Source organism: Giraffa tippelskirchi, chromosome 12 (genome assembly GCF_054371585.1).
Source record: "Giraffa tippelskirchi isolate mGirTip1 chromosome 12, T2T-mGirTip1v1.2.pri, whole genome shotgun sequence".
NCBI lineage: Eukaryota > Metazoa > Chordata > Mammalia > Artiodactyla > Giraffidae > Giraffa > Giraffa tippelskirchi.
This window is the reverse complement of record NC_137286.1, coordinates 121,186,675-121,209,176: the sequence shown is the minus strand read 5'-3', so window position 1 is coordinate 121,209,176 and position 22,502 is coordinate 121,186,675. Positions and strand designations below refer to the sequence as shown.

General features: G+C 37.9%; 1 protein-coding gene across 4 annotated transcripts in view; it reads left to right on the top strand.

Annotated features, from left to right (window-relative positions):
• Positions 1-22,502, top strand: part of OBI1 (ORC ubiquitin ligase 1) — a 44,337-nt gene that overhangs the window by 8,051 nt on the left and 13,784 nt on the right. For 3 of the 4 annotated variants that reach the window (XM_081550058.1, XM_081550057.1, XM_081550056.1), the window contains exons 2-5: positions 9,311-9,446; positions 11,583-11,674; positions 13,825-14,073; positions 17,596-17,684. In XM_081550058.1, coding sequence (XP_081406184.1) covers positions 9,311-9,446; positions 11,583-11,674; positions 13,825-14,073; positions 17,596-17,684 — 566 coding nt within the window. The remainder of the gene's footprint in view (positions 1-9,310; positions 9,447-11,582; positions 11,675-13,824; positions 14,074-17,595; positions 17,685-22,502) is intronic. The other variant, XM_081550059.1, reaches the window with a different exon arrangement.

Below are 22,502 nucleotides of genomic sequence, written 5' to 3'. Positions count from 1 at the left end.
CTGTGAAAAGAAATTGTTGCACGGAATAGTTTTATTGACCGACTCTGCGTTTTGCCATGAGTGACAGCCAAATGTGGACTGCAGTTGGTTTTAATCAAAGGACAAAGGAAGTTCTCAAGAGAAGTGGCAAGCGACTAGACTTCTAATACCCTTTAACACTGATAGAGCATATCCAATTATTTCTCACTTGAGTATGAATCCAGATTCGGGCACCACCCTTTAAAATAAATATACATAAACTGAAGTATTCGAAATCATTTGGAAAGGATTTGAAATTGAGGTTGGAATATAGATGGAACAGAATAGTGTTGGAGTGAACAGACATGATAGCAAATCATTAAATAATTAAAAGTATTTTCGTTTGGAAGGGAATCAAACTTTGTGTAGCTCTACAGTATTAAGATTTATACTTAATATAAATGCAAACTTTCTGGCTGAAATAATCAGAAATGAGATTAGCTTTCTTACGATGTGTCCAGTAGTAGGATAGACTATTTTCCACTGGGAATACTATGGGAAAGAACCCTTCTTTCAGGGAGGACTTCTTGCTTTGCTTTCTACACATATCGTTGATTTAAAAGGTTGAAAAGATAGGGCTAGAGGTAACACCTTAGCAACCTAGCGTCCTAACTCTCGGTTGACTAAATTCGTTCATCAGTGTTCATCAGGGGCTGTTGATTGGCCATCGAGCCATCCTCCTCAGTACATTGAGTCCACGTTTGAGTCCTGATTGTCCCTCAGTTCCCAAGAGTGGATTTAAGAACCAGCTTTGTACATAATCATCACAAGTAGTTTGCTTTGGAAAAAAAAAGCCATGTGGAGTATAAGTTTTGCTTTTTCTCCCTTATCTAGATTAAAATAAGCTTCAGGAATGCAGACACTTTCAGAAAAGTATAACAATATTGTGTTTTCACATATAGTATAATAAAAATTAATTCAAAAAAGTGTTGATATATTCTAGTAATTTTCAAGTTTGGCATTTAATAGCTGGCATATAATTTACTTCACAAATAAGATTCCAGTTTGTCCTTAAAGCCTTCTAGGTAGGGATAAAGTTGGGAGAGGGGAGGTGTATTCTCTTTCTTTCTAACCCAGACAGAAGTGGAGACCCAGACGAATAGGCATTAAGTAGCTTAGTTCTCAGGATCAGACAGTTTTAAAGTTCTAGTCCTAAATTCTGGCCCAGAGCCAAAGATTTCTTGCAACATAGCAAGAGCAATCCAGGAATTTTGTTTGTAAAAATTGCCGAATTTGTAAGGTTGAGAAGGTAGGCTCTTCCTACAGTCATTTATCCCTCTTTGTTCTTCAGTCTTTCTGTAATAGGTCTCCTCCAGTGAAACTCATGAAGTTTTGATATTGGTACAAGAGAAGGGAGAAGAAAGGTTAGCTCTAGTCTCTAGTAAAGAGCAGAGAAATTGATTTTAAATTTGCTAGACCAGTTGGTAAAGTTTATCTACTGCCTTTTCCCTTGCATCACCTCCATCAATATGTTATCTCTTTTCTGCAATCCCTACTGATCCCAGTGTTTTGATTCCTTCAGGTGTGTTTCCTCTATTTCTTACTCCCTGATTATTGTTTACTAAACATGCTCTCTGGAAGAAAGAACTATTTCTTAATTGAAAGAGTACTTAATTTGCATGTTTAATGGTGGTGGAATGCTGGCTCTGCCACTTAGAACATGTATCATTATTTCCTTGAGTCTCAGCTTCCACTGGCTACAAATTAATTTGATACTATCAACCCCATTAGATTGTTAGGGAAATTCATGTACATTTCCCAGACCAGCAGTTCTCAATAGGATGGGAGTGCATTTCATTCCACAGAGAGATGTCCAGAGACATTTCTGATTGTCTTCATAGCGGTGCTACTCACATCTAGTGGACAGAGCCTCAGGGTGCTGCTAGCTAAACATTCTACAGTATATAGGACAGCCTTCTACAACACAAAACTTTTTGTTCCAAAGTGTCAGTAGTGCCAAAATTGACAAACCCTACCCTAAACCAATGTGTAACTACTGTTAGGGAAGTCTAGGGTAGATTTTGGACTTCCCCGATGGCTCAGACAGTGAAGAATCTGCCTGCAATGCAGAAGACCTGGGTTCAGTCCGTGGTGCGGGAATATCACCTGGAGGAGGGAATGGCAACCCACTCCAGTATTCTTATCTGGAGAATTCCATGGACAGGGAGCCTCGTGGACCACAGTCCATGGAGTCACAAAGAGTCAGACACAACTGAGTGACTAAGCATAGGATGGATATTAATGGACAGCACCTTTAGGCATGACTCCTTCCAGATACTTGCTTTTTTTTTTTTTATTTTATTTTATTTTTTTTTTTTTATTTTTTTTTTTTCAGATACTTGCTTTTTAAGAAAGGGATTTTGGTGGTAAAGTCTCTTAAAACTGAAACATCTTCAGATAAAAGACATTGCGTAGTAGAATTATATATTATTGGGCTAATATTTCTTGTACCTAGGACTGCCGCCTTAGGCCCATTCCCGTGAGAGAAGAGCCCTCTTCACACCTTCCTTCATCTTCTCTTTCTCCTCTTCCTCTTCCTCACCAGCTTCACTGGCCATTACCCTGGGATATCACTTCAGAATGCTTACTCCAGATGAGTTTGGAATTGTACATGCCACTTATCTTTGCCATTGTTGTCTTGCATGTTTATTTCATAAGAGTGCTTACTGTGTTAATGCCACAGATCTCATTTGAGAGTAAATAGGATAAAAAGTCTAATAACATAGGCAAATTATGATTATTTTGTATCTTGAGAAGATCTTATTAAAGGAAGTTATTTGTGTGTTTGTTTTGCTATTATATATAGCAGGATCTGAGTAGAGGAGATGGGTAGACAGGAGTTGAGGGAGGGCTACATTCTTTGTATTTTGTTTCTGTAGGTTATGGTCAAATAAATAACAAGTAATTTGTTCTAGTAGTTCTTTCTCATTTATTGGTTCCTGTTCTCCTAAGTAAATTTAAACCATTATCTAGACATCTTCATCTGATAAGTACATGGTCCAAAGAAAGGAATTAGTCAGCTGTTTCAAAATCCAACACAATGGTGGTGATAATACCAGGTATTGACAGTGGAAACGATTCTCCTTTGGGTGACATTGCCTGTGGCTTTCAGCTGACAGAGCCAAGTAGTCTGCCTGCGGTTGTTCTTCTGTATCATTTTGGCAAATTAAATGGAAAGGTAAAACTTTCACTTTTTCAAAATTTGGCAGTGGCTGTTGACCTTTTGCTTCTTGAGATGCTTTTGGGAGCATTATCTCAGCCTTTCATTTTAATACATCAAAATTTACTTATATTAATATTAGAGTGTACATTGTATAAGTTGGTGGTGGACACAAAGATGAACAGGACAGTGCCCCTGCCCCCAGGGAGCCTAAAATCTAATAGGGAAAGCAGGATATAAACAATTTTCCAAGTCCAGTGAACATTAAATCAGTACATAAGAAATGCCCTTATGAGAATTCGATAAGGATCCAATTAATTCTAAAAAAAGATTAGTGGAGGCCTTACAGAAGAGGTAAACTTTGATTTTCATTTCAAAAGATGGGAAGGATTTATTTTGATTGGGTAAGTTGCAGGCCAGAAGAACATATCAAGCTAAAAAATGAGAGCCCAGTAAATAATAAGTCTCTGTTCTTCATATTCTTTTTGATGAACATCAGGTATATATATATGTGATTGAAGTATTGGTTTTGTCCAGTATTGAAATGGATCAAAGGAAATGGCCATTTAAGAAGCAGATTGCATTATTCTCTGGATGGTGTACTCAAAACTGTGAGTAGGGGGAAAAAGTTGTTTTGTGGGAGAGCAGTGCTCCATACTGTAGCTGGGTGGCTGTGGCATCAGTATGAAAGTTGGACAGGATTGAACGTGTGGCAGCAAGGATGCTTGGAGGAGGTCATTGCAGTAGTTGGGTAAGAGAAGGGAAGCCTGAACTCATTGAGTTGAAGATGGAAAAAGAAGGGATAGATGGTAAGTAAAAGAACATTTAGTGGTAGGTTTGCCACATTTTGACTGTTTGGGGATATACTTTTTTCCCGCACATTATACCATCTCTGGAGTCTGGTTGTATTTTATAAGCTGTGGCATCTTATAGGGCTTCCTTTGTGGCTCAGCTGGTAAAGAATCCGTCTGCGATGCCAGAGACCTGGGTTTGATCCCTGTGTTGGGAAGATCGCCTGGAGAAGGGAAAGGCTACCCACTCCAGTATCTTACATTTTTCATCCTTTTTTCCTGGTGATACATAAGATATGGATATATCTTAAAATCCCTGGCTTTTTAGATTGATACATGATACCAGAATTTGGTGCCAGATTGGATGGTGAAGTGAGTAAAAAGGGTGAGTCAGACATAGCTCTGAGTATTCTAGACCAAGGGATGAGGTGGAGATGCCATTAACTTAGACAAGAGGGAGTACAGGAGCGGGGTGAATGTGTGGAGGCTGGGTCTGTCTTTGTGCATACTATGGTTGGGGCAGCTTTAAGATCCCTACATGGAGTTGGCTCTTGGGCATGTGAATATAGTCCTTGTCTCCCTCCCCCCACCCTTCTTTCTTTTCTTTTCCTTTTCTTTCTCTTGAGGAATTGCTAAGTGGAAGTCTCTGTGCTTACATCTTTATATTATTAAATCTTAAACAACAGCTAAATGAAAAGTGTACTAGGTTAAACTGTATATTTCAGAACAGGAAACTGATGCCATTTTTTAACTAACGGGCTAATCCAAAGTCAAACAGCTCAGTAAGCAGTGGAGCTGGAGTCTGCCCCAGGTTTCCTTTGAAGCCTAAGCTCTGCCACTTACTGAGACCCAGTTACAGAGGCTTCTCAGGAACTATTACTGTAGAAAAGATGTTAACACTATGTAATACATGAGATTGAGAGAAAATAGAACTTTGTCAGGTAAGATGTCCCAGGACAAAACTTCAGGGAAAGCAGCTGTACCACCTCCTGTAATGTGATTGTGAGCATCTCACTTTCCGCTCCTCTTCTCATCACACCGACTCCACCAGTGTTATTTCAGCCTTTTCATGTCACTGTTGCCACTCACAGACTCAACAGTGTTTGACCATATGTTGACCCTGCTCCATATGTGACCCTAGTAAATGTACTTTCTTATCTTTCAAAATGACTGCTTTAATCTATTTTCTCCAGTCGATATTCCTCCCTGCTTCCCACTTGCAGCTGGTAGTCTCACCTCCTATTTGATGACAAAGTATAAGTAGTTGGAACATGAGTTCTCTCATCTTTCTATCAACAGATCTTCCATCCTCTGTGTTTGTTCTTACAGCCTTGGTCTTTCTTCCCTTTTGTTAAATTGGAAGATAGCTCCTCACTCCATATGAGCCACAGACTCCCTGCTTGTGCTGTGGATCTAATTCCCCTCTTGACTACCTAGCAACATTGCTATCTATGGCTCTGATCCCTCCCTGTCTTCCTCCATCATTAACTAATATCTGCTTTTTTACTGTACCATTCGCATTATCATTCCTTTCCGTGGCCACATTTTGTGCTCTCTCCTTTACAGCAAAACATGAAAGATGACCTGCCTGTAATCTCTGTCTTCATTTCTTCACTTTTCCTTGTCTTGCACTCTCGAATCAAGTTTCCATCCCCACTATTCACTGGAAACAGTGCTTGTCAATTACAGACCACAGTGACTTCCATGCAGTTAAATCCCATAGTCACTTCTCTGTCCACATCAAATCCAGTCTCTCTTCAACATTTGACATGCGTGACCACTCTTGCAAAACTTCCTTGTGTGACACCATGCTCTCCTGTCCTCCAACACAGCCCCCTCCTCCTCATTTCCCTTTGCCAGTTGCTCCTCCTCTTCCCCTGTGTGCTGGAATGTATACTGTTCTGCCCATGCAGGGGATCTTCTCCATTCCTATGCTTTAAATGCCATCTTTTATGCCAGTGATCCTCAGACCTTGCCTTGTCCATTTAAAAGCCAGGTTGATATCACAGACTTAACAGACCAAAGTAGAATTCTTGATTTCCGCCACGTATGAGCCTTCTTTTTTGCAGTGAAAGTTGCTCAGTTGTGTCTTGACTCTGTGACCCATGGCCTGTAGCCTGCTAGGCTCCTCTGTCCATGGAATTTTCCAGGCCAGAATACTGGAGTGGTAGCTGTTTTCTTCTCCAGGGGATCGTCCCAATCCAGGGATTGAACCCAAGTCTCCCACACTGCAGGCGGATTCTTTACCAGCTGAGCCACCAGGGAAGCCCAAGAATACTGGAGTGGGTAGCCTATCCCTTCTCCAACGGATCTTCCCAATCCAGGAATCAAACCAGGGTCTCCTGCATTACAGGTGGATTCTTTACCAGCTGAGCTACTTGGGAAGTTTTTAGTTAGGGGAGATATTTAATCTTTGTTATGAGAACATTTACTTAGAAAATGCCAAATAGGTGTGTGCTTCTAATGAGGGAAGCCTGTACAGAGTGGAAGAGTGTTTTGAATCCCCTTAATATGCACAGTTTTATGTTTTGAGTATTGACTTTCATTCATTTTCAGATGAGTTAATGACTAAAAACAGAAATAAACTCACTGCCCTGAAGTCCAAGGAGATAAATCTGTTAGCCGGCCATCTTAATTTAGGGGTACACATCCTGCCAGGAGCCTTATAGGAACATGGGGTATGTGCTTGTGTGTGTGTCTGTATGCCACTGTTTGGGGAAGCTACCGGATAGGCATAGTGGTATCTTTCTAGTACTTCCTTTGAGAATTTTTTGTTCTAAAAACATTTCCTGACTTAGGGATAAGATTAAAACACCCATGAATGTATTATGGCCTGGACTTCAGAAACAGATAAATTTTTAGAAAAACTAACCTTCAGAGAGAGTTCAGGTTTGTCTGCTCCTTGAGACTCTGACCAGGAGTACCTCCCAGATGAGTACTCACTCCTTGTTGTTGGTAGGAGCACTTTGGAAGGAGTGCTGTGCTTCATGGTCTTACTATGTTTGCAAGTCTGTCTGTCTGTGTTTTAATCAGCCCTGTCAAATCAGCTGAACTCAATGAATTAGAATTGGTGTTTCTCCAAGAGGAAGTCTAAATCTGTGCAGAGTTATCATCTCTGTTTAGTTTTCTTCTGTTAGTGTTCATAATCAAGGGAGCATCTGAAAGTTTAGAAGGCGAAACTAAACCCAGAGAGCTCTTTGCAGAGAGACTTAAAATGACTGCTTGCCTAGCATGGATCATCGTACATTTGTGATTTCTTTGAGGGTTGGGACCCCTTTCAGATTAGTGAGCAAGATACTCAGTATCCTTCTGAGGCAGATACAGAGTAGCATCGGCGTTTGCGAAAAGTGGCTTGTGGTGGTTTTGCCTTTCCTTCTCCCTCTACTCGTTCCACTTTCCCTTGATCTTCTAGTCCCTAATGCAGAAGGACTCTACAGTGGTAGTGTTTTTATTATTAGAACAAAATATTGAAAATGGCTATAAAGTATTTTGAGTCCCATGGTAAAAATACCACATAAATAAAGTGAAACCCTAAGCGTTTCTGTGTCCTTTTCTGTTTTTGTTTCATCTTGTTACATTTGTGCTATTTGAAGAATATTCAGTCATTATTCCCTCTGGCAAGTTCCCCAATATGTGGAATTTTAAATACTGTCTTAATAGCAATTCAGAATAAGAGACACAGATGCATAGAACAGTCTTATGGACTCTGAGGGAGAAGGTGAGGGTGGGGCGTTCTGGGACAATAGCAATGAAACATGTATATTAGCATATGTGAAACAGAACACCATTCCATGTTCGATGCATGAGACAAGGGCTCAGGGCCGGGGCAGTGGGATGACCCAGAGGGATGGGATGGGGAGGGAGGTGGGTGGGGGGTCCAGGAAGGGGAACACACGTACACCCATGGCTGATTCATGTCAATGTATGGCAAAAACTATTACAATATTGTTAAGTAATTAGCCCCCAACTAAAATAAATAAATTTATTTAAAAAATAAAATAAAAAATAAATACTGTCTTAATAGCAATTACTTTATTCAACAAACCTTTATTGAGTACCTACTGTATACTAGGGAGAAGGAAATGGCAACCCACTCCAGTACTCCTGCCTGGAAAATCCCATGGACGGAGGAGCCTAGTAGGCAACAGTCCATGGGATTGCGAAGAGTCGGACACGACTGAGCGACTTAACTTTCACTTTTTGCTTTCATGCATTGGAGAAGGAAATGGCAACCCACTCCAATGTTCTTGGATCCCAGGGACGGAGGAGCCTGGTGGGCTGCTGTCTATGGGGTCGCACAGAGTCGGACACGACTGAAGCGACTTAGTAGCAGCAGCAGCAACTGTGTACTTGGTTGTCCCTAGGTACCAGAGATTCAGAAGTGAATGAGATGAAGGAAGTTATTGCTCTTCTGGAGTTTCCATTCTAAAAGGGGAGATAAATACAAATTTATAAGAAATATGTAAACAAATGTATAAAATCAGATAGAAAATTAAATCAGCTTCTTTCTTCTGTTTTCTCTCTGATAAAACAGCTACACACAGCCAAAACAAAACACCTATATCGTTAACCCTGAGCAAAACACCTGGTCTCTTCGCCTTGGTTTCCTTATTTATAAAATATGTTTACTGTTTATCTTTCAGGATTAGAGAGAGAGAATATGCATGGACAGCTCATTGTAAAATATAAGACAATATAAATGTAAAGTATTTGTACTTGATTACATTGAGTCAAAGATTTGTTTATTTGATGTACGTCAGTATTTCTATCAGCATTGTTTGCTGTTTAGATTATAAACCACTTGAGTGTATGTCATGTCTTTTAGGGTTTTAACTTTCGTGCCTCTGGTTTTGAGGGCTTTCTTGTAAGATGTCAGTGCTAAATTGTTGATTGCTCTTGCTCTGTAATATAGTGGAATGAGTTGAGGGAAGGATTTCAAGCATCATATGGATGACTGGACTAAATAATCTTCAAAGAACCTTCTAGATCTGACATTTTATAATCCTTGACTAGAATAGTTGAAGAAAAATTGCCCCAGCCTTAGTGAAACAAAATGCGTTTTCTCTTTGGCGGTAAGTGTGATTTGGAACAAAATAAGACCATTTCTTAATGTGTCAAAAGTTGCCATCTCTATGACCAGATATCTAAGCTAGTAACTGTTACACATATGTAAGAAACAGTGTGGTAGCAGAAGCAGTGTTTTTATGAATACTAGATATGTCCTCTTAAAGCACCTGCTGCTGTACTCTGGAGAAGTGATTTGTTTGCTCTAAGCTAAACTTGTTGAGATTCTGATTATGACTCTTGCTGTGTAGTAAAAGTAGTGTTTCTTTTTTCAAAGGTACGCCAACCTGTCATATGCATCAACAACCATGTATTTTGTTCAGTTTGTATCGACTTGTGGTTGAAGAATAATAACCAATGTCCAGCCTGCAGAGTCCCCATCACTCCTGAAAATCCTTGCAAAGAAATTATTGGTAAGTGTCTATTGTAAAAACACATAGAAACTGATTTAGAACAGTGTTTAAATAGTGTCTGTCTGGAGGAAGACTGAAATAGACAACTTTTGGTGGTGTTATTTTGCCAGTATCATACTGGATGGATTGGTCATTTGGCATAATCTACCTAAGTGGAGCAACTGAGGAGCATGAAGCACTGTGAGAAATCGCAGACCCTTCTGGAAATTTGATTCTGGTAGAGGCTGTGCGTGTGGATGAAGATTTTTTTTTTTAATTAATTTATTTATTAAGGTGCACCAGTTCTTAACTGCAGGCAACAGCTTAAAAAGCAGACAAACAAAAAGGCCCACAGAGTTCAAACAGACTAGTTCAGCTAGGAACATAGAGAAGGGATTCATGAAGCAGTGGCCTCTAAGATTTAAGGATAGATACATTTTCAGTTGGTAAAGGTGAGAGAGGCCATTTCTTGTAGAGGGAGCAGTATTCACTGCAGTTGGGAAGCAGGAAAGTCTAGTTTGGGTCTGACTGTTGAAATAAGACTGAAAAGGTAAATTAAGACTTTAGCACAGAGCATCTGAGTGACAGACTAAATCAGGGAGTTGCTGTGTGAGTGAGAAGGGTAAGGTGGGCGTGATGGTTTTGAGCAGGGGAATGGCATAATCCTAAGTGTGTACTAGGAATATTACTCAGGTGATGAAACATAGTTTGGGCTCCAGGGGAGAAACAGGACATGAGTAGGTCAGACTCTTGCCCAGGTGAGGGAGAATGTGAGTCTGGATTAAGGGTATGAAAAAGAACATTCAGTGCTACAGTCATGTAGGTAAAGTGGGGTAGGGGGAAGGTGGTAGGGATAAAACTTGAACTGGAAGATTCTTGGAAAATGAAACATTTAAAGAGCTTTTATAGTGTTATTTTTCTTAGATTGTTAAAATGATTTTTATTTGTTTCTGCTTTAGGAAAAATTGAAACTGAATTGATGATAGCATGAATCGTAGGGAAAAAACCTTTCCTCTTTGTAATAGTCCCAAATTAGGGAAAATGGACTTATATAAAATTTTTATAATAGAAAGGAGGATATATATGCTAGAACGAAAGAAGAAACATTGGAACTTTGAAACTAAGCGATCTGAAAGGGAATCAGAGGTGGCTCCAAGGTTTCTCTCTTGGGTACCTGGGTGAAGTCTTATAGAGGAATATTTCTCTGCTGTGCTGCAAACTGGAGTGTTAATCTCAGCCTCTACTTTTTTATCTGCACTGATCTTTACCAAGAGTCAGGTCTTTCCTTGTGGACTGTGAGCTTTGTTGATTAAAATAATTTAAATGTTTTTTTCCCAGCTTCTTTTCACATCCCTGCATTCTTCATTCATTTGTATCTAAGTGATATTTCATAAATTCTCTGAAGTAAAATGGTTCATCCATCCTTGCATTTGGATGGAGTCCCGTGAAAAAGAACATTTGTAAATGCCTTTGTTATCATGATGCTAAGAAGTACAAAGAAGGTAACCACAGGATAAGTGAAGAGCTCTCAGGAAGAATACATTTTGAGTGTGTATATGTGAGTTATTGTGGGCATACAATTAATGCTGTGATTTATAATCCATTGTAACTGGGTTTTTAGAGTCAGTGAAAAGATACATTCATCTTTTCAGTTGTGTTACTAGTAACTATATATATTTGAATACATTAGTTATAATAATATATATCATAATATGTGTAACATATATGTGACATGTAAGATAATATACTTGATAATTATATATAGATAATATTGATTTATACAATAAGTAGTATTTTAATTATACAACTTATTGGTTAGATGTAATCACTCATTTTATCATTAACAGTTGTCTGGTATTCAAAATTTGCAGTAGTCCAAATGAGTTAATAAAATATAGCCTTTGCCTTCATTGAGTTTAATAAGATACATAGGTAAGTAAACATAACATGATATTTTACTGAAGATGTTTTTGATGGTGTTATTTATTTTTTCTCAGAATTAAAGTACAGAAAAGGATGGCAGCACCAAGTGGATGTAAGAAAAAGGATAGGAATTAAGCTAGAGAACTACATAGAACAATGAGGAAAGGGTTCATTTTAATTTTCATTCTACCCAAATCAGAATGAAAGGTTAGATTTTTTTTTTTGTCCCTGTAGGAGGAACAAGTGAAAGTGAACCTATGCTAAGCCATACAGTCAGGAAGCATCTTCGGAAAACTAGACTTGAATTACTCCACAAAGAATATGAGGTAAATACTAAGTAAAATGTTAAATGATGACAGCATTGAATTCTAGGTAAAACTGAGCTGTCAGTCTGGACTTCTTAGAGTAAGTATCCAATGAAATCTTACATTAAATGCCAGTTTAAAAATATCTTATTTGATAAATTCTTTTTTCCTTTCCTTTCTTTTCCTTTTCCTTTCCTTTTTTCCTTTCAAATGGGGAAACAGATGGAAACATTTCCTCTTTTTCTTGCTTTTAATTTTAAATTTGTCCTCAACAGAAACATCATTTTGTAAGTTGCTCCCTCAAGAACTTGGGAGATAAAGGAAACTCTCATGTAGAAGTCAGTCTTCCAACCCCATGAGGTGTTATGAATGCAAACAAGTGCTATAACCTTCATTCTCTTTTTGTTTCTACCTGTAGATTCACTGCTAATTATAAGTCTGATAAGTTCTGGTAAAGAAAATATACTTATGTCAGCTACCGACAAAGAGATTTTGGTTTGAGATGTGCTATTGCTTAATTTCTTTTTTTTTTTTTTTTTGGCATGGTTTAAAAAATATTTTTTAAATGTTTGTTGAATTTTTTGTTTGTTTGTTGAATTTTTAAAACATGTTTTAAAAAAATTATGTATATTTAAGATGTACAACATGTTTTGATATACATATACATGGTGAAGTGATGACTTCAGTCAAACTAATTAGCATAGCCATCTCCTCACATAGTTACTTTTTGTGTGTGTGTGTGTGTGTGTGTGTGTGTGTGTGGTGAGGGCACCTGAAATCTACTCAGCAGTGTCCAGCAGACAGTACAATGGTATTACCTATAGTCATCATGCTATACAGTAGGCCTCTAGGCCATCTCTAGCTGCAGCTCTGTACCCCTTGAACCACCTCCCCGTTTCCCCACCTTCCATGCTTGGTGACCACTGTTTAACTCTGCTTTTTTGTGTTTAGCTCTTAGATTCCACATACATGTGAGATCATGCAGTCGTTCCCTGCATGTGATTTGACATGCAGGTGATTTGACATGGTGATGGAATTTTTTTCTAAATTAGCTTCATGCTAATGGATACATATACTTTTGAATAAACATTAAGTCCAGTTGTCATTTTATATTGACTAAGTGGGGGATAGTATTGCTCTCTTCCTTTGACACAAAATATCTTTAAATTACACTACATAAATGGAAAGCAGTTCAGCTGCTTCAAAAAATTTTTGAAATAAAATAGGGCATAGATAAATGACTGAATAAATGTTCATTCATGTGTGTTTTCTTGTTTATATTTATTCATTTATTCAAACAAGTAAAGCCCTTTTCTCATTTTATAATGCCATTTAACTCAAAACATATTGTAATTTAAAATAGTAAATAGTTATATCTGTGTTAACTCTAAAATGTATTCTTATTTATGTAATGAATATTTATCAGACGTTTAGATAATAATCAAATTAATGCTTTAGGAGATTGCTGACATGTTGAAGTTTATTTTCTGAGAACAGAATTCCTAACAATTTTAGTTTAAGGTGAAATATCCATTATAGGTGAATAAATGGTATCACAGAAGAGAGTTCTAGCCCCAGATGTTTCATTGCTGGATTCAAGGTGGTTCTACATGGGGAAAACTATTGCTTAAAATAGTCACAGCAGTAGTTAAAGAGCTAGAATGTAGAAGAGCTCAAAATTACAGGTATTATTCTGACATGGAAAGTGAAAGGACATGGTATATAGTTTTACCTCTTTATGAAGCAAAAGAGAGACAGCAGCCAAAACTACAGATTTCCTTGATCAAAACTGTATTTTTAAATGCCCCTTCGTAAAGGAATTAAACATGACTCAGAATTTTCTCCTGAGGGATCTACTTCCTTGTTGAATTCATGTGACTTTTCATGTTTTCTGAATAATTAAAATGGAATTAAAGATTTGACATTTTATTTTTTTAAAATCACGATCATTGAAATAAAAGCAATAGAGATGCCAATTTTTATTAGTCAAAATACATTTTGAGAATTTCAGCTGTATGTGACTTTCTTTCTACAAAGTTATTCTGATGCATAAAGAATCTATATAGCTATAGGATTTTGAATGTAAATTTTAAAAACATGTTGACTTCACTCTAGCATGTGTATGTGTTTAGTGTCTGTGTCTACCTGATGGCTGTGCAATGCTTTTTCAGGATGAAATAGATTGTCTGCAGAAAGAGGTAGACGAGCTTAAGAGTAAAAATCTCAGCTTGGAATCACAGATCAAGACTATTCTGGATCCTTTAACCTTGATGCAGGGAAACCAAAATGAAGACAAACTTCCAGTTGCAGATAATCCAAGTAAAATTGACCCAGAAACTATAGCAGAGTGGAAGAAAAAACTTAGAACAGCTAATGAAATCTATGAAAAAGTGAAAGATGATGTGGATAAGCTAAAAGAGGTAAGTTGTGGTTGCATTTAAAATTCTGTAGTATTTTAAGTACCTTCAAAAGAATAAACAGCCATATTATTTTGAGTCATCCTTTAGATGATTTGGGGAGAAAAGACAAATCCCTGGATGAGCATTTATAAACAATAAGAAAACTTTTTCTCCTTGAATCTTATTAGCTGCCAAGAAATATCAGGTGGTCCCATTTGTGACTATAATTGGAGACTTTGTAGTGCCTCCATATGAGTTTACATCTTCTTGTGGAAGAACGACATCAGTTTGAAGGATATGTTTCTATTTCCCCTCTTTGTGATTTGGCTTCCTTTTTTAAAAAAGCTTATGTCAGTAACTGCCATGTATGCATAAAGACAGACTTGTCCATTTCCCTACCTATAAAATGGAAGGTTTAGACCATCTTTTTTCTAGCACTCCTTTTCTCTGATGTTTGAATATTGTAAATAGTTAAAGACTTACTAATTCCAAGAGAACTGTGAGTGACGGCTTTAGACTTCTCCATGCAAAAGAATAGTGTGGCTGAGAGGCAGTTTAATTTTTTCAGTTATTCTTCATCCACGCAAGAAGATAGAGAAAGCATAGGTGAAAAGGGCAAACCTCCAGGATTTTCCAGTCTAGGAAAAGAGATGAAATCCATGGCATCAGCATTAGAGGTAATGAAGTCATGTAGAGCTGTGCTGGCCAGAGGGACTAGCCTTTTGTCTTGGCTTCAGGTTTATCCACAGTGGAGGTCTGTTGTGCTGAACATAGATGGGTTTGCGGTATCCAGGTTCACAGCCCCCTATTCAACCTATCTGCGTTCTCTTAAAATACTGTTACTGTGCTGAACTACTGAATTCCACCTCCTGAAATCATTAATGTGCTATATGATATTTTAGAGATGTGCTGCCACATACCGGCTTTCTGATTCTCAGTGAGATTAAGTAGCAGAGTTGGAGAAGGCGATGGCACCCCACTCCAGTCCTCTTGCCTGGAAGATCCCATGGACGGAGGAGCCTGGTAGGCTGCAGTCCATGGGGTCACTAAGCGTCTGACATGACTGAGCGACTTCACTTTCACTATTCACTTTCATGCACTGGAGAAGGAAATGGCAACCTACTCCAGTGTTCTTGCCTGGAGAATCCCAGGGACAGCGGAGCCTGGTGGGCTGCTGTCTATGGGGTCGCACAGAGTCGGACACGACTGAAGCGTGTCGCAGCAGCAGCAAGTAGCAGAGAAGTATCTGCAACTTAGTATAAATACTAAGTCAAATTGCATACCCAAGTATAAAATAAATGCCATTTGGGCTCAGAGAAGGCCAAGATGAGAGAAAGTTGGGTACATAGTGCTTTTAGAGAAAAAAGAAACTACGGATGTAATTGCACTGAGTTTGCTACAGTCTAGGGGAAGTGTATTGTTTCTTTGGTTTATAGCGGCCACCATTACCGTGTTAGTTTGAGAAGAGAAGAGGACATGAAAAGGAAAGATAGCTGAGAAGTCACAGTGTTTATCAATCAGCCATGTCCTCATTAACTTTCCTTCTTGAACTATCAGTAAGTTCTGTATGGTCTCTTTTATATTATTGAATTACATTAAAATATTTGGCAATAAATGCTTCTTAGAGCATGAAGGTATGTATGAAAACTCTACTCTGAGCTTATTAAGAGTGGTATAAGGGATGTATGTAAAAGAATAGCACATAAAATACAGTTTTTCTTTGTTCTTTTAAAGATCATGTGTTAAATTCAATACCCAAAGCTACCTTGAGACCTCACAATTATTTGGGATATTTGAAAAGCCTATTTTGGATACCTAGTGAAGGAATTAGGTAGAACTAGGCAGTAAACTGGAACATAAACTAAAAAACATGGACTGCAGAGGCAAAACTTGAATCTAAAGTACAAAATAACAGCCTACTATAAAACAAATATAGGAATGCTGAAGATTCAGAATAAAGGACTACCTGGATTGAGTGAAATAGACTTTTTTCCTCATGTTTCCAAGACAAAGGAGTTTTGAACCATTATGAAGCCAGTGTTGAGATTGCAAAGTATAATAGTTAGCTGAAGTCTTTATTACTCTTTTAGGTGCAACAAATAGGCAGAACTCTCCCCTTTGTAACTTTGCCCATCCAGTTCTCCTGAACTTGAAAATATCTCTGATAATTGAGGGTTAGCTAGCCCATAAAGAGCATCTTAGAAAGCCTCAGGACTGGTGAGAGACCTTGTCAAGGGGGGTGGGGAAAAGAAATCAAATGAGGTTCTAATTTAAGCTTGTTATTCATCATCAAAAAGCATTCACTAAGTGCCTCCTCTTACAGTGCTATGCTTGAGGGCTTAATTCATTGTGTGTGTGTGTGTGTGTGTGTGTGTGTGAGGAAGTATATTACCTTTCCTATGTCTTCAGAGGGGCAGTAATGGTGTTTATCAGTCACTTAAAGAATTAACTCTCCACAGTCCTGGCTGGTTTGCATCCATGAAGATAAGCAGGTACTCAGAATCCAAAAGGAACCTGGATACATCTGAGAGAGTTAGGCTTGGTGTTCAAAAGAGTGTCCTCTGTTCTGCTTCTCTTATCACCCTCTTGGGGCATTTGTGTGTGGATGGGCAAGTAATATAGTCAAGAATTCTAGAAATTATTGGTTAGATTTTTAAAATCTATTTTCAGATTTTCTTAGTTTAAACCTTTTGGTGACAATTGTTCTGACATTTTGAATGTTAATAGTCAGATAATGAATTTCTCTTGCAAGGTTAGTGAGATTGGTTCCTAGCCTAGGGAGTATTATTTTTTGTTGGAATTCAGAAACACAATGACTAGCAAATTTAAAGGAAGTCACTTTTAAGAAGATTCTACAACAGACACTCTACTTTTGGGGCTGCCTAGGATCAATATTGAGCCTCTAGATTTTCTAGCAATAAATATTTTGTCAGACAGTTTTTAGGTATCATGCAACTCAAAAAAGGAAATCATACTTGTGATTAAAAAAAAAAAATCAAAAGAGAATCCATACAATTTATTAGAAAATATTGATCCAAGAAGTTGTGAGCCAGAGCATTTGGGAAAGCCATTTTGAAGAAAGCAGGCAAGTAGTTTAATAGTATTAGATATGTTATCACTAAAAACTTTTTAAATAGCAACCAGAAATCAATCTCATAGTGCAAGATACCTAACCATCAGTTGTGTGAATAATTGCATGTGGTATATTGTTACCATGCTTAGAGTATTCAGTTATGTGAAAAAGGAAAAAAAAAAAATTGCCGTTAGTTTAGTCCCTTAACGACTCTAAGCTAACTAACATAGCTCCATTTATTTCCCTGGATAGAAGATTTGCAAAGTGCTTGGGGAATTTGGATTAAAAATGCATGATTGTGCTCAGTTTCCCGAGTGATTCCCAATGATGATTTTAAGTTTCTGAAGGCATGATCTAGTATTCAGTTTCCTCACACGGTTGCTCTAAAAAATATAGATGGCTCGTGTCATAGTTTTTACACATTTGTTTTTAACTTGTGCTTAATTATTTTCAACACTTTTTTTTTTAAGGCAAATAAAAAATTGAAATTGGAAAATAGTGGCCTGGTGAGGGAGAATTTACGACTGAAAGCTGAAGTTGATAACAGATCACCTCAGAAGTATGTATTTTGCTCATAGAGCAGTGTTTCAGGTTATGTCAATGTTTTAGAATAAGCTGCTGTTACATTATGTTTTTCATTGGATTCTTTGTTGAAACATGTAAGTTTAAGTAGAATGTCTTACCTGTAAATGTCAAGTGTATTGGTAAAATCTTCATCACAGTTAACGCTAATGTCGGAAGAAAGGATTTCCTTCTTATCCTTTTTCCTTACCTAATTATGAAGAGGTTTGTTTTATGTGAGCTAAGACTGGTGAGCCTCCACTTGGTTTTACATAGGTTTTAGTAGGGAGACTAACATGATGCCTTTTGGATTTTTTTTGAAATAATCTTAATGATAGTTAAAATTCATTCATTGCTTTGTCTTTACCAGGTACAACAATCTGTGATATAGAGCTACTATTATTCTCCATTTACAGATGATAAAATGGAGGTATAGAGATCAAATTAATTTTTCTAAATGTTCACAGCTAATAAGTGGTGGAAATAGGATTCGAACCCAGGTAGTCCAGCCCCAGAGCTGTACTCTGTTACATTACACTGAAAGCTGTTACATCCATTACCCTAAAAAGCCTATCTGAAATAGAATTTAATGCTTCATTTGTTGAATTTTGTACTGATTTGAGCTGTACAATTAAATGAATTCTTTTATGATGGGGATATTTTCACTCCATTCCAAAAGATACAAGGTTGCAACATTTTGAACAGTTAGTTTAAAATGCTAAGAAACAGTTGAGAATTAAGACTTGAAGATTAAGAAAAGATGAGAGAGAGCACTTGAGGTTGTTACTCTTCTAGGGAAAAAAAAAAAGACAAGTGAAAAGAAAATGTGGCCCCCATCCCTCTGAGGAGAGGCATATCAGAACTCCACACTTTCTTCCTGTTCAGCCATTTTCTCCTAATGGAAAAAGACAAGACAGGCATAAAGAAACAATGGAAATTTATCCTGTCAGAGGTAGTTCTCTGCTTGTCATTTGAAAAGGAGAAAATATTGCCTTCAGTAAAACCAACTGTGGTATCAGGAAATGGTAGAAGTAAACCATAATTACTCAAAGCAGAGAGAACTAACCAATAGAGAAAGAAGCATAGCTTTTACTTTTAAATAGTTCCTTCCCCTGTGCTCTCCAACCTCATTTTTCTTTTCACTTCAGATAATGTCCTACTTTGATGAATTAGTGAAATAAGCTTAGGAAGTGTTGCCGTTAATATATGGTGGTTTGAATCTCTGCTCTTCTTATTTATTGGCAGCTCGCCTTGCCAGTCATAATAATGCTTGTCCATTAGCCATTTCCCACAGCAGGCTGAATGGAACTAAAGCCATTTTGTTCGTAGCTTTTATTTCTTGAAAAGTTGCCCACCAGATTTCAGATTTAGCACGAGCCACCAGGATGTGTGTTTTTAAATATCCTTGATTCCTACCTGATAAACAACTGAAGAATCTCACCTAAAGAAACCTCACCTCTGTCTGTTCTCACAAGCAGTCACACTTCTGAATCTCACAGAACTTTGGGATTCGCTGTCTTTAGCTTCCATTGCTTCCCTTCAGGGGAAGGGGACAGGTTCACTTAAAAAACGATTTGAACTGACCCCTGTTCCAGATCAATTTGCAATGCATTGTGGTATTAAAAGCATGGCATTTGATTTATAGCCTTGTTTACCTCTGCATCACCAAACCCTAGTGGGAGTCAGAGAGAAGCTGACCACAGCTGAAAATACCCAGATCTGGTTCACTTGAGGAGAGCTCCTATTTATATTGAAAACAATATGAAATTTCAAGAGTTTAAAAGTAAGTGCAAGCAAACAGAAACCACCCATTCCATTTCATTTCCTTGATTAGGAAGTGCCTTGACCAATTACTTTTCTCCTCTACTCGGTTAGTTGTCAAGGTTTACTTTTTATATACATGGCCTGAGTGTCTAATGTATCTTTCAGGTTGTTCAGACATACTCTACGAATCAGGCAGATGAGAGAGCTTTAAAATTTAGATACTAGAGAGGGAAAAAAATTAGGAAGGTGTATGTGTTAGCTTGGGCTGCCATAACAAATACTATAGAGAGGGTGGCTTAAACATTGTATATTTATCTGCTTATAGTTCTGGAAGCTAGAAATCCCAGGTCAAGGTTCAGTAGTTTGGGTTTCTGGCAAGGGCTCTCTTTCTGACTTGGAGACAGCCGCCTTCGCACTATGTCTTTGCATGTCATAGAGAGAGTGTGTACTCTGCTCTCTCTTCTTCTTATGAGGACACCAGTCCTGTTGGATTAAGGCTTCCTCTTTATGATCTCATTTAACTTTAATTACCTCCTAAAGACCCTGTCTCTAAATATAGTCATACTGAGGGTTAGGGCTTTAACAGATGAATTTGGTGGTGGAATGGGGGGGGAGAATGGGAACACAATTCAGTCCACAGCAGAAGGGATTTCTTTTAAGGACTTGGCGTGTGTGCCCAGTTGCTTAGTTGTGTCCAACTCTCTGCGACCCCATGAACTGTGCCCCACCAGGCTCCTCTGTCTGTGGGGTTTCTCAGGCAAGAATACTGGAGCAGGTTGCCATTTCCTCCTCCAGGGGATCTTCCTGACCCAGGGATCGAACCCACATCTCCATGTCTCCTGCATTGGCAGATGGGTTCTTTATCACTACGCCACCTGAGAAGCCTCCTTTTTAGGACACTCAAGCAAATATCACGCTGTTGCCCCAAAACTAGACTACAATCCAGTGTGAACAAAGGGGACTTAGACATTTACATTGGTTTCAAGTAAATAGTATTGTATAAAAGTAATGTATTTTATAATTTTTTAAAACAGTGGTATAATCTTTAAAATGAAATCTGGATTATTATTTATCTCCTCTGCTGTTGTTATTCTAGTCTAATTTTTACCCTCCATTATATTCAATCTTAATGTGTACCTGGATATTTTTCCTTTTTCATCTTTAGCTTGGAAACCCTTTTGTGCAGTGTGGCAGCTATCCCACTAAGCATACTCGTCTGGATTTCAATAATATCCATTCTGTTCTTTGTCAAACTTTTTTGACAAAACTTTTTTGTTTTTTGTCGAACTTTTTTCAAAACTTCATTGTCCTGACAGCTAAACTGGTGGTCCAGAAAAATGCGATTTTTTTCTTTGACCTGATGTAGCCACTTCCTAAATTAGTCTCTCTCTTCTCATTTGTTTTACCTGGATAAAACCATCTGCCTGCCCTTTCAGTTTTCTCTAACATTGACTTCTAAGAGAATCAGATTTGATATTTGGAACTCAAGAGGTGGTGATAATGTCCTTTAGTTTACAAGACTGGTATGTGAAGAAAAGCCATTCTCCCAGCCGACCCAGAAATACTAAAAGTTTATTTACTTGACAGTATCCTAGATGCTCTGAACTGTACAAAATACTGTTTCTGACCCCTAAAGTTGGTTAGATTCCCCTATCTTGTACTTTCCCTTTTTAGCACATAATCACAATTACTAATAATTAGTGTTTTGTGTAATTATTTCAATGAATATTAAAGTTTTCTGTGATTATTCCAGTGAATTCAGCCCTGAATATTCATTTGAAGGACTGAAACTGACGCTCCAATATTTTGGCCATCTGATGTGAAGAGCTGACTCATTAGAAAAGCCCCTGATGCTGGGAAAGATTTGAGGGCAGGAGGAGAAGGGGGTGACAGAGAATGAGATGGTTAGATAGCATCACCAACTCAATGGACATGAATTGGAGCAAACTCAAGGAGATAGTAAAGGACAGGGAAGCCTGGAGTGCTGCAGTCCATGGGGTCGCAAAGAATCAGACATGACTCGGTGACTGAACAACAACTATTTTTTATTTCATATTTTTCTGAATGAGGGCTATAGTTTTAGTCACTATTATAGCTGTGCATTTTATAGAGTTCTGCTCCTAGTATATATCTGTTGAGTAAATGAATAAAAATGTAGCTCCTGAGAGAATTCCTCTTCCATTTTGCCAAAGATTTAATGAAGAAATTTAGTCATTTTTCCTGTTCCTCTTCTCCATCTCCCATTTAATGGGGGATCCCAAGAGTGTCACACCTCCACATAGTAAGAAACAAAACTAAGAAGCTGAAGGAAGGTAGAACTGCGTTTCTCATATTCCTCAACTGTGCCTAGAAGGGTGGATATATTTGTCCTTGATAAGAGTTAGGAGTTCCTTAGTGATTTTTTTAGCTTCAAATATTATGAAGCTTATTAATGACTTGTGAAGCATTTGAAAGTATTATGCCCTCTCTCCAAGGTCACTCTGTTCAGTTGTGCCATTCTTTTTGCTCTAGTCCCACTGGGCAGAGTTTGTGCCATGTTGCCACCTATTTTGAGGCTTAAACAGAGCAGCTGGCCCATGCCCTTAGCTTCTAACTTATCTTAATAGTGTAGGGTATGAAATATATATGTACGTATACAAAATTTTGTATACATAGAATTCCATAGGTCATTTAAATCAAACTTGGTTATAATTGGATTAATAATGGCTTTCCTTTCTATAAGTATGTATTCAGTAATGTTATTGTATCTTTAGTGAGATTTGTGGGTTTGATAGTGTCTCCCTGCAAGCATCATTTTTACTGTCCAGCAACCCTAAGACTTATCATTATGGACCAGTTTTTACCCATGCCTCAGCAACTTCTGGAGAAAGATGAATGCTCCAAATACTCCTGGGTGGTGATCAGTGTTCTATTAGGACATGAAGTGTACTGAGGAGGACAGAATAGACTTCATAAATCATAAGCTGCACGTTCTTCCCCTCTTGCTGTGTTTGTGTTCCTTGAGCCATCTCATCAGCTCCCATGGCTTTAATAATCATTTTCTTAATATGTC